This window comes from Trachypithecus francoisi, unplaced genomic scaffold, assembly GCF_009764315.1.
Source record: "Trachypithecus francoisi isolate TF-2019V2 unplaced genomic scaffold, Tfra_2.0 Lachesis_group5, whole genome shotgun sequence".
In the NCBI taxonomy this organism is placed as follows: Eukaryota; Metazoa; Chordata; class Mammalia; order Primates; family Cercopithecidae; genus Trachypithecus; species Trachypithecus francoisi.
In genome coordinates this window covers 121,425,584-121,438,338 of record NW_022681470.1, presented here as the reverse complement: position 1 = coordinate 121,438,338, position 12,755 = coordinate 121,425,584, and the positions used below count along the sequence as shown (strand labels likewise).

General features: G+C 40.5%; 1 protein-coding gene across 1 annotated transcript in view; it reads left to right on the top strand.

Annotated features, from left to right (window-relative positions):
- Positions 1 to 5,094: 5,094 nt before the first annotated feature.
- MFSD14A (major facilitator superfamily domain containing 14A) overlaps positions 5,095 to 12,755 on the top strand; it is a 48,589-nt gene continuing 40,928 nt past the window's right edge. The window contains exon 1 of the mRNA XM_033197188.1: positions 5,095 to 5,333. Within this exon, the coding sequence (XP_033053079.1) occupies positions 5,250 to 5,333 (84 nt within the window). The 5' untranslated portion in view covers positions 5,095 to 5,249. The remainder of the gene's footprint in view (positions 5,334 to 12,755) is intronic.

The window sequence follows — 12,755 nt, the reverse complement described above, 5'->3', positions numbered from 1 at the left end:
AAAAGATAAATTTTTTTCAAAAAGTTATATATGAAAAGCATATTCCAGCCGGGTGCGATGGCTCAAGCCTGTAATCCCAGCACTTTGGGAGGCTGAGACGGGCGGATCACAAGGTCAGGAGATCGAGACCATCCTGGCTAACACGGCGAAACCCCGTCTCTACTAAAAAATACAAAAAACTAGCTGGGCGAGGTGGCGGGCGCCTGTAGTCCCAGCTACTCTAGAGGCTGAGGCAGGAGAATGGCCTAAACCCGGGAGGCGGAGCTTGCAGTGAGCTGAGATCCGGCCACTGCACCCCAGCCTGGGCAACAGAGCGAGACTCTGTCTCAAAAAAAAAAAAAAAAAAGAAAAGCATATTCCGAAAAAGTCTAGCTGTCATACCTATCCCTCCATTCCTAACCATCTCTTATAAATAATTATTATAAGTAATTATTTTCTTAGTTTTCCAATTTATCTTTCATGTGTTTCTTTTTAAAAAGCAAACAGATACGTATATTGCTATACTTACTGTGCCTCTTTCACAACATGGGGTCTTTATAAAATTTCTTTGGATGTTTAGAAAGGTTTGTATGTTCTAATTTATACTGATAACATTTTATATAATGCATTTAGAGTCCCCAATTTGCTTTGGGCCTCTACTATTGAATTTGACACCTTTAAATGATGTTCTTTGACTCTTACCTAATTATCTATGTGACAGTCAGTGAATATATTATCTCTTCATATTTTTTGTAATTATCTTATTTCTATTTGATTAGAACATAGAATATTTATACACCATTAAAATTTTTTAAAAATATGTTTAGTACCCTACTGATACTTACCTGAAGTCTCTCCAGTCAACTCTTGGCTGGATAAAGCTCTTCTGTAGAGTATTCAAGGAGGGCTTGTAAGTACTGCACAATATTCTCTGAGTTGTGACATGTTTACAATTTCTTCTGGAGCCTAGATACTTAAAGTATAGCTTGGCCACATAGAAAATCCTTGACAAACATTTCCTTTTCTTGAGTTTGTCTGAATTTGTGCTTCACTGTTGGGTTGCTTGATGTCACTAACAAGAAGTGTGGCACCACTTGACTTTTTTCCCTTTTGGAAATGACATTTTGTTTGTTGTTGATTTTTATCTAGAGGCCCAGATAATTTTTTCTATATTATTTTATCTCGATCCTTTCTATCCCATTTTTGTTTTCATAGCTGTTTTATTCCTCTTCTCTGTGTTTCTTACTTTTATTTGTATCTCTCAGGTACCCTGTGATTTAGTTTTCATTTTTAGATGATTTTATCTTTTCAGTATATTGCCTGTGTTTGTTCAACTCTCATTTTACATTCTTACTATTGAGTTTTAAAATTTTTTTATTTGCTGTGTTCTTTTATATGTGCAATTACTTATTTAATTATATTCATGTTGGAGTGTTGTAAATTATTTGCCTCTGCTTCATATTTTCTAGAGGGTAGTATTTTCTATTGATTGAAAAGTTTTCATTTTCTGTTTTTTATAATAGCCTTGTATGGATTTTTGGTGGCTTTTCTATTCATGATTAAATGTGTAGGATTTTCTTGAATAAGCAATAACAGGTGGTTCTATAGAACAGAGGGTAGAAGGGATGTGGGTGACTTACTCAGTTCTTCAGTTAAAGAGGACCCTCTTCTGTTAGCATGGTGAAGTGCAGTTTCTTTAATAAATTGTGCATGGTGGGGGTGGGATTTGGATTCTGTGATGCAATCTTGTTTCTTTAGGAATCTTACTTTTGGCCACTTGCCCTTCTTTCCAAGGAATCCCACTTCCTTTTCAAGGTGCCACATGAACCGTTTTCATGAACTTTCCAAACATTAGTTTCTGCTTGTTTCTAAGCCTGATTCTTGGCCTTCTCATTAATTTTCAAAACTTCCAGTATCCTTCCAAATAATTCCCTTTTGCTTACGTTGCGAGTACTAGTTTGTTAGCCAGTGTTAGTTTCTGTTGATCCTAACCAAAGTACCCTAACTGACATATCAGTCTCTGAGCGCAAAGTTTGTGAATATGGTCATCCCTCCATATGAGGAGGGGAGTGGGAACTGGTTGTGGGACTTCCATGGATATCAAAATCAGTGGATGCTCAAGTCCCTTACATAAAATGGCATAGTATTTGGTTATCATCCTCCACATACATCATCTCTAGATTATTTATAGTACTTAATACCATGTAATGCTGTGTAGTCATACTGTATTTTTCACTTGTATTTCTGTTGTTGTTGTTTTGTGGGATTTTAAAAAAATATTTTTATTCCGAGGATAGTTGAATCCACAGAAGGATACTGAGGGCCAGCTGTATTCACAACCCAAATCACATACAAAGCCACAAGTTCATACACAATAGGCCTGATAGAACAGGACTGATCTCCCTTGTTTATCATTGCAGCCTTTCTAGCACAAAGCCTGGGACATTCTGGACATTTAGTATGTGTTCAATTTCTCTTACTACATTGTTTCCAACAGTATTTACTGCAATCTGCAATTACCTTCTTTTTGTTTTGTAACTGTGTCCCCCACTAGAATGTAAGCTCTATGCAGATAAATACTGTCTCATTTATTGATGTATCCCTGGCATCTAACAAAACACTGACAAACACAGGCACCCAGTAAATTTCTTTTCAATGACTGAAAAATAACCAGTTCATAAGGCTGGTAAAATTGGTATAGCTAGATGAAGTATGATTTTGAGGGGCTATGAAAATCAAAGTAACCACACAATAAATTATCGGCCCTCTACTTCCATTCAAAACAAGCTCCTGGAAATTGAATTATGAAATCTATCATATTACTTTTTCTGAAGAACTTCAAATTGGATGTCAACTAAAAAGTTGCAGGCGAGGTGCGGTGGCTCAAACGTATAATCCCAGTACTTTGGGAGAAGCGAGTATCTCTTGAGGCCAGGTTTGAAACCAGCCTGGTCAACATAGCCAGACTCTGTCTTTACAAAAGAAAAATGAAAATTAGCCAGGCATAGTGGTATGCATTTGTAGTCCCAGATATTTGAGAGGCTAAGGCAGAAGGATCGTTTGAGCCCAGGCATTTGAGGCTGCAGGGGGCCATGATGGCACAACTGCACTCCAGCCTGAGTGACAGAGTAAGACCCTGTCTCAAAAAATAGTAATAATAGGCCACACGTGGTGGCTCACACCTGTAATCCCAGCACTTTGGGAGGCTGAGGCGGGCAGATCACCTGAGGTCAGGAGTTCAAGCCTGGCCAACATGGTGAAATTCCATCTCTACTAAAAATAGAAAAAAAAAATTAGCCAGGTGTGGTAATGGGGACCTGTAATCCCAGCTACTCGGGAGGCTAAGGCAGGAGAATCACTTGAACCTGGGAGCTGGAGGTTGCAGTGAGCCAAGATGGCACTATTGCACTGCAGCCTGGGTGACAAGAGCGAAACTCTGTCTCAAAAAATAAATAAATAATAAAAAAAAGTTTCAACATGAGAATATATGTTTTAAAACAAGTATGCTGAATATACTTATTGACTGGAAAATATAACTAGAAGTATCTATCAGGCTATAAATTGCCTTTCTTCTCCATTGAGATTCCATGGAATTAGTTTTTTTCCATTTTCAGTCAGTATGAAAATACAAGGAACAGGAAATTCAATCAAATTTACTTTTTAACATTTTATTTGGAAAGAATTTCAAACTTACAGAAAAGTTGCAAAAAGAGTACAAAGAACTCATACATTCGTTTACTCTGTTTTTCCTTTTACACTATATGTTAGTAATTTATAGCTGTGTAACAACCCCAAAGCTTAGTGGCTTACACCAAGTACTTTCATCTTACACTGTTTCTGAGTCAGGATTCCAGGAGTGGCTAAGCTGGGTGGTCCTAGCTCCGAGCCTCTCATGAAGCTGTAGTCAGCTAAAGGCTTGACCAAGGTTGGAGGATCTACTTCCAAAGTGACTCACTCCGTGGCATTTGGTAGGAGGCTACATACAGTTCCTGGACAACTGGATCTCTCCATAGGCTGCTTGAGTGTCCCGACAACATGGAAGCAGGCTTCCCCAGGCGCCAAGCCCCAAAATGAATGAAAAAGAGACCTGCAAAGAAGAGGCAGTGCCTTTTATGACCTAGACTCCGAAATCAATACTGTCACTTCTGTTTTGATCTATCAAGAACCACTAAGCCTAGTCGACACTCCAGGGGAGGGGAATTGAGTCCATCTCTTCCAGGGAGGAATATCATTGAATCTGTGAACGTATCTTAGAACTACCATACCTAGCTTCAGTACTTTTAAACATTTGCCATTTTGCTTGGTCCCTCTCTTTTCCCCACCTATATATACATACCCATACATGTTACTCCCTAACCATTTGAGAGTAGGGAGCATGCGCTGTATCCCTATCCCTTGTGTTTCGCTCTTAAAGGATATTCTATTATACAACACGGTAGTTATCAATATCTAATTTTAACATTGTGATACTTTAAAGTCCACTTCCACTTGTGTAAATTGCCCTAACAATGTTCCCATCAAATTTATTTTTAAACAATACAGTAAAAACGTAGAGGGTCACAAAGTGTGACATCGGTCAATATATATATATATATATATATTTTTTTTTTTTTTGGCAGGGAATAAAAAAAGGTCCCGGGTCTAGGGCGGTAAACAAACGTGAACTAGCTGAGTTCTAGCGGGGGTCCCTGAGCACCAAAAGGACAAGACAGTTTCTGAAACACTACCTTATCTTTATCTCTTAAGTTACCTATTACTTATGGAAAATGAGTTCTTTTATACTGTTCCCTTCGGTTCCTGTCTAGATTAGAACACAGCTGGAGATTGTGCTAATAGCTTAGGACGTCTGTTTCCGTGAGTAGGTAACAACTTTTTGAAACAAATTCCCTCATCTTCTGAAGAAGGGGGACAGTAATGGCCCCTATCGCCCAGAACCGTTGTGAGGATTTAGCTAGCTGGTGATGCCGAAGCACGCAGTTGTACAGGTAGCCAGCAGCACCCACATCCGCGGCTACTCTACCCGCTCTGCAACTGTACAGCAGGCCGGCAGGCGAGCGGGCGGGGCGGCATCACGTGGACGGGACGGGGCGGGGCGCGCTAGTCGGCTGATCGCACGATTGTGACGCGCCGCCGGAGGCAGGCCGGGCCCTCAAGATGGCGGCGGGCGCCCAGAGCGGCTCGGCCCGGCAGTAGTAGTGCGACGGCACTAGCCGCTGGGGCCGGCCGCCCCGGGAGTGGCTGCAGCAGCACCAGGAATCGAGGATGGTAAAATGACCCAGGGGAAGAAGAAGAAACGGGCCGCGAACCGCAGTATCATGCTGGCCAAGAAGATCATCATTAAGGACGGAGGCACGGTGAGCTGAGTTCCGCGCCGGCAAGCGTCCCTCGGGACCCCCATCCGGTCTCTCCTTCAGACCCCAACACTGCCGTCTCTAGGCGCCCCAGTCCCCCGCTGCCTTCCCCTACCTTGTCCCCGGTGCCGGTGCCTCGGGCTCGCGGACCCGCATGCCGCCGCTCCGGGAATCGTCCTACCCTGCTCGGGCCTGCGGCGTCCGGGGCCCGTCCTCTTTCTCTCCCGCACCTGCCGCCCTCTGCTCCGGCCGCCTCTGCAGGCCCTGCGGCTTCGAACCCCACGTGCGCCTCCGCCGCGGAGAGGAATGTGCCGGGCTCCCCCGGCGGCCCGCCAGCCCGCCGCGCCCCTTGTCGCCGCAGCGTCGCCTCGCATCCGCCGCCAGGCCCCGCGGAACCGTCGCCGCGCCTGTCAAGGGGCTGGGAACCATCCCTGCTCTCCCATATGTTGCTAACCGGGTGGCGTCTGGCACTGGGATCCCGCTGCGGCCCCGTAGTGCGTTCGCTTTCTGTTTCCACGTCTGTGCGTCGGTGCTCCGGCTCTGGGCTGCTTACAGTAAACCCTCTCCGGAGGTGGGCTTCCCTCTCTTCCCGGAGTCGGAAGCATGACGGCAGACACCTGGGGCCTACATTCGAACCCGCTAGTTTTCAAAGAAAAGTCATCACTCTGTGCCCTATGATCAAAAGTACTAGAATCAATCATGGCCTAAAGATCAGAGGAAGACACTTTGAAAGGAAGAAAGGTTTGCTTTTTAGAAACTGTTGTCATCACAGTAAACTTTGTGCAGTGTGCTGTAGTTAACCAGCAGGGGACGTAGGATTTTTAATTGAAAAAAAAACAAAAAAAAACAAAACTGTGCTTTTTATGCTAACATTTCTCCGTTGCTACACTCTCTCTTCTTTGTTGCATCTGCTGATACCGCGTTCTGAAATAGAATGGAAAGGTGATATGTATGTTTCACTTACCTGAAGTGTGCAGAAGTGGTTCCATTAATTCCATTTCTGTTTATATCTTATTGGAGCCCTGATCAACTGCTAGCACAGTACTAAATATGTATGTAAGTAGGCCACCATTGAGGATTTGCTGAATTCAGTTGAAAAACGTAACAAAATTGTATGATATTTCAGAACACGGCCCAGTCAATATGCGAAAGTTTAGAAAACTTGGGACGTATGTAATGACTACAGAATATATTTTTAGTTTAACTGTAACATTTATTACATGTTATAGCTTAGACATTTATTGAAAAAACAAACTTGGAAATTCCTCAGGTTCTTTTTATTGAACTTCATTAATTAAAACATTACTTTAATTAGATCTGTTATGAAGAGTCATAGTTCTTTTGACCAACTAGTTAAGAACTATATGGGGAGAAAAATACTGTTGCCTTTGTCAACCTTTAGAAAGACACAGTATTTTACATTCTTCATAAAATCTACAAAATAGTGGAAATGAAGGATTGTATTTTGTAAGACCAAGTGATATTTAAGATCAGTATTTTTTGCAAAATGTAAGAATGAAACTGTGATTAAGAAACAGCTTCCTTTTCCTTGAAAAGTTCAGTTTTATTACCTTTCTTTTGGGTTTTATTTGATTTACTTTACAGCAGATGCTTTCTTTCCAAATCCTGTGAGTTTTGGAAAGGATTGTTTTTGAACTTTCTTGTCCTGTTATTAAGGTTGTAATTAATTCTTAGCCTGCTTTGGGACACAAAATAAAATGTTTGCACCAGCAATAGGTTTCACATAGAACAAAGGAAGACTTTCCTTGAGGGCTGTGAACATGGGGGCTGTTATCCTTTCTCATCTTTATACACTTAATATTTCATTATCTATTCTAAGAGCACTGGGCACTCCTTTAGAATAGGGGCTTTGTTTTGTATGTTTGAATCCCACAGGGCCTAGTATGTGAATTTTAAAGTGATAAAAACACTTATGTTTTGTACTAGCACATTCATAGATGAATTTTTATTGTAATTTTGTTTATTCTTATACATAATCAGAGGATATATTTCAATAAATGTCAGAGGAATATTTTGCATTATTTGTATTTTAATCCATCCCAGCTTTAAATTTAAAAAGTATAACTATTGCAATCATAGAAATTATTGTGAAATGGTAGTTGCTTGTCTACCTCCCTACTTAAAACAGGTCAGACTGCTATTAAGAACTTTTTTTTTTTTTTTTCTGAGACGGAGTCTCACTCTGTTGCCCAGGCTGGAGGAGTGCAGTGGCATGATCTCGTCTTACTGTAACCTCCGCCTCTTGGGTTCAAGTGATTCTCCTGCCTCAGCCTCCCGAGTAGCTGGGACTACAGGCACGCGCCACCACACCTGGCTAATTTTTTACATTTTCAGTAGAGATGGGGGTTTCACCATATTGGCCAGGCTGGTCTTGAACTCCTGATCTCATGATTTACCCACCTTGGCCTCCCAAAGTGCAAGGATTAGAGGTGTGAGCCACCGTGCCCAGACTGAACATTTTTTAAGAAAGGGAAAGAAATTGTCATTTGATATTCTGTTCTTGTGTGTTTTTTAATTCATCATATCATAGAATATTTTAGTGCTATTGCTATTGACCTCAGAGTTTCAGAGTTTTTAGAAAGTTCCACCAATAGGTAGATTCATTCAGTCAGATGTCTGAGGCTCTATGGACGGTATACGTGACAGGTTGTGAACAGTATTTCACATACCTGGTCAATGGTACTGATTTGATCCCCTTCTAATATCTTGTCAACAATGTTAATAAAATTCTTTCCCGTTGTCCTGCTAATGACATATATGTAAGCCTATTTGGCTAGTTTAAACATTTATAAACAAAACTAGTAAGAGTTGTTAATGATTTGTCTGAAAATTAGAGCAAATTTGTAGTTTTTAATGGTTGAAGAAATAAATTCTTCTAAATGAGCCAGATTAATCGTAAGTTACTGATTTTTTTAATTGAAATTGTATTTCATTCAGCTGAATGAAAAGCCAGGCCAGGATAAAGCTAACAAGTAGGCTACCTATGTGAGCAGACAAAATTAAGATAAATTACATTAAGGTGTGTGATTCTATATTAGGCGTTTTTAACCTGGGTCTCTTCACCCTGAAGTTTTCAAAATTTTCTTTTGGCTATACATATTTTTTGGAAGAGTCCCAAAAAGTCCATACTTCCCAAAAGTTTAAGAGCAATTGTTCTGTTTGAAAACAGCGTGACTGAAGAATAAGTTCCACAGATTATATTCAGTAAATATTTAATCATATACTGTATACTACTTCACTGATGATAGTAACCATATTAGTGAATTTGCTTTTAAAGCATCCATATATAGAAATAGTTTTTAGGCCAGGGGCAGTAGCTTACGCCTGTAATCCCAGCACTTTGGGAGGCCAGCGTGGGCTGATCACTTGAGGGCAGGAGTCTGAGACTCACCTGGCCAACATGGTGAAACCCCGTCTTTACTGAAATTACAAAAATGAGCCAGGTGTGGTGGTATGCGCCTGTAATCCCAGCTACCTGGGAGGCCAAGGCATAGAGAATCACTTGAACCTGGGAGGCTGAAATTGCAGTGAGCTGAGATCATGCCACTGCATTCCAGCCTGGGTGATGGAGTGAAACTGTCTTAAAAAAAAAAAGTTTTTAGTTACAAGTTTTAATGTATGTAACATTCAGTGTAGGTATTTAAGACAGCTGAAATAAAAATACCATCTGACATTTTCAAATACTAGAATTCTGTTTTGTTTTATTAAAGCATTACCACTTGTTTTTAAGCATAGCTGTTAGAGGCTAAGAGCTAAAGAGTTATTTACATTATTCAAATTGAATTTTCCTTATCTTTTAAAATGCTCATTTTAAAATATGATCTTCATTGTTTTGTCAATACAATTGTGAGACTGCATCTCTGACAAAGTGGAAAATGTATAGTTCTTTCAGAAGTTAATTGATAAAATGACTTTAAAGATTTGATAGAAAGTAAGGCATGTGTGAATTGCGTGGTTGGAAGTACCTGAAAAAAGTAAAATTGATATATCATTTGAAAATGAAATGCATATCCCTGGATAAGCAGAGCACCAGGTTTTTTTTTTTTTCTTGGCATCCCTGATTTTCATTAAATAGGAATCAGCAACCATTTCAAAAGCGGGACCCAAGCTCTAACCCTTTGCACTCTTCATCTGCAAGGATGGCTGAAGTAGTGGCAGGAAAGGTCTCCAGGATGTAGGACCTTTGTAGACCCAGAGAGTTGTTAAACAGCCTTTGGTTGCTAGCGTGCGAGCAATGAGAAGGGCCTGTGGTGCTTTTCTTTTTCTTTCTTTCTTTCTTTCTTTTTTTTTTTTTTGGGACAGGGTTTTGCTCTTGTTGCCCAGGCTGGAGTGCAATGGCGCGATCTTGGCTCACTGCAACCTCCGCCTCCCTGCTTCAAGCAATTCTTCTACCTCAGCCTCCTGAATAGCTGGGATTACAGGCATGTGCCATTATGCTTGGCTAATTTTTGTATTTTTTAAATAGAAACAGGGTTTTACCATGTTGGCCAGGCTGGTCTCAAACTCTTGACTTCGGGTGATCCACCTGCCTCATGCCTCAGTCTTCCAAAGTGGAATTACAGGTGTGAGCCACTGCACCCAGCCCTGTGGTGCTTTTCAAAAAGCCTAGAAACATCAGGGTGTTTATATTGTCTTTGGCAGGTGTGTGGCAGGCAGCATCATGAATTACTTAACTTGAAGTTAGAAGACTTGCATACCAACATAATCAGACCATCTGCAGAAATTCTCCTACAGTTGAAATGTAACTCCTTTGCAGCTACTGAAAGTTTAAAGTTTAAGTAAAAAAATGAATAGCTTTCTTCAGTAACATTCTGATAAGTCTGTATGATTTAAAAGTTTCAATTATAAAGAACTCTGATTGTCTTTTAGCATTATTTTAAATTGGAAGTGTGAAAGTAACAGTTGACAGTTTCAGCCAGGGTACATCAAGAAGAGATGAATATGGATATAATATAGCTCTCAAAATTTCCAGTACTTTGTAACAAAGAAATATCCCTCCCATTGCCCTGCTTTTTAAAAAAATAATACATTTTTTTCCTACCAGTCATGGGAAACTCAATGGAATGGTTCAGGAGGGACAAGCATATGCAGCATACCCGTCTTTTTCCATTCAAGTTTTACTTTATTTTTAAAATTTATTATTCTTTAAAATATTTCAATAGTTACGGGGTACAGGTGGGTTTTGGTTACATGGATAAGTTTTTTAGTGGTGATTTCTGAGATTTTAGTGTACCTGTCACCTGACCAATGTATACTGCCCCAGTGTATAGTCTTTTATCCCTCTCAAGCTTCCCCCCATCCTCAAAGTCCATTCTATCACTCTTATGCCTTTGCGTCCTCATAGCTGAACTCTCACTTGTGAGAACATGTGACATTTGGTTTTCCATTCCTGAATTACTCACTTAGAATAATGGCCTCTAAGTCCATCCAAGTTTCTGCAAAAGACACTATTTCATTCCTTTTTATGGCCAAGTATTCAAGGGTGTTCATGTACCACATTTTCTTTATCCGCTTGTTGGTCATTGGGCACTTGGGTTGGTTCCATATCTTTGCAGTTGTGAATTGTGCTGCTGTAAACATGCATGTACATGTGTCTTTTTCGTATAATGACTTCTTTTACTTTGGGTGGGTACCCAGTAGTGGGATTGCTGGATCAAACAGTAGTTCTACTTTTAGTTCTTTAAGGAATCGCCATACTGTTTTCCAGAGTGGTTGTAGTAGTTTACATTCCCAACAGCAGTGTGAAAGTACTCACTTGTCACCACATCCACACCATCTATTATTTTTTGATTTTTAAATTATGGCCATTCTTGCAGGAGTAAATGGTATCTCATTGTGGTTTTAATTTGCATTTCCCTGATAATTGGTGATACTGAACATCTTTTCATATGTTTGTTGGCTGATTTTATGTCTTTTGAAAAATGTCTATTCGTGTCTTTTGCCTACTTTTGATGGGATTGTTTTTTTCTTGCTGATTTGGATACGATTCTGGATACGAGTCCTTTGTCAGATGCATAGTTCATAAATATTTTCTCCCACTCTATGGGTTGTCTGTTTACTCTGCTGATTTTTTTTTTTTTTTTTTTTGAGATGGAATTTTGCTCTTGTTCCCCAGGCTGGAGTGCAATGGCACGATCTTGGCTCCCTGCAACCTCTGTCTCCCAGGTTCAAGCCATTCTCCTGCCTCAGCCTCCCAAGTAGCTGGGATTACAGGCACACACCACCAGGCCTGGCTAACATTTTTGTATTTTTAGTAGGGATGAGTTTTCACTATGTTGGCCAGGCTGGACTCAAACTACTGACCTCAGGTTATCCACCCACCTTGGCCTCCCAAGGTGCTGGGATTACAGGCATGCCTGGCCGGCTATAAGTATTTTGCTTTATTTCTGGGTTATCTGTTGTGTTCCATTGGTCTTCATGCCTATTTTTATACCAGTACCGTGCTGTTTTGTTAACTATAGCCTTTTGTATAATTTAAAGTTGGGTAATGTGATACCTCCAGATTTGTTTTTTGCTTAGTCTTGCTTTGGCTATGTGGGCTCTTTTTGGTTCCATATGAATTTTAGGATTCTTTTTTCTTGTTCTGTGAAGTATGATGCTGGTATTTTGATGGGAATTGCATTGGATCTATAGATTGTTTTGGTCAGTATGGTCATTTTCACAGTGTTGATTCTTCCCATCCATGAGCATGAGATGTGTTTCCCTTTGTGTCATCTATGATTTCTTTTAACAGTGTTTTGTAGTTTTCCTTGTAAAGATCTTTCACTTCCGTGGTTAAGTATATTCCTAGGTGTTTTTTTTTGTTTGTTTTTGTTTTTTTCTTTTTTTTGCAGCTATTGTAAAAGGAATTGAGTTCTTGATTTGAGTCTCAGCTTGGTTGTTGTTGGAATATAGCAGTGCTACTGATTTATGTCATTGATTTTGTATCCTGAGACTTTACTGAATTCGTTTATCAGATCCAGGAGCTTTTTGGATGAGTCATTAGGGTTTTCTAGGTATACGATCATATCATTGGCAAACAGTGACAGTTTGATTTCCTCTTTTCCAATTTGCATGCTCGTTATTCCTTTCTCTTATCTGATTACTCTGGCTAGGACTTATAAATTTTTTAATTACTATGGGTACATGGGCCGGGCGCGGTGGCTCAAGCCTGTAATCCCAGCACTTTGGGAGGCCGAGACAGGCGGATCACAAGGTCAGGAGATGGAGACCATCCTGGCTAACACGGTGAAACTCCGTCTCTACTAAAAAATACAAAAAACTAGCCGGGCAAGGTGGCGGGCGCCTATAGTTCCAGCTGCTCGGGAGGCTGAGGCAGGAGAATGGCGTAAACCTGGGAGGCGGAGCTTGCAGTGAGCTGAGATCCGGCCACTCCACTCCAGTCTGGGCGACAGAGCGAGACTC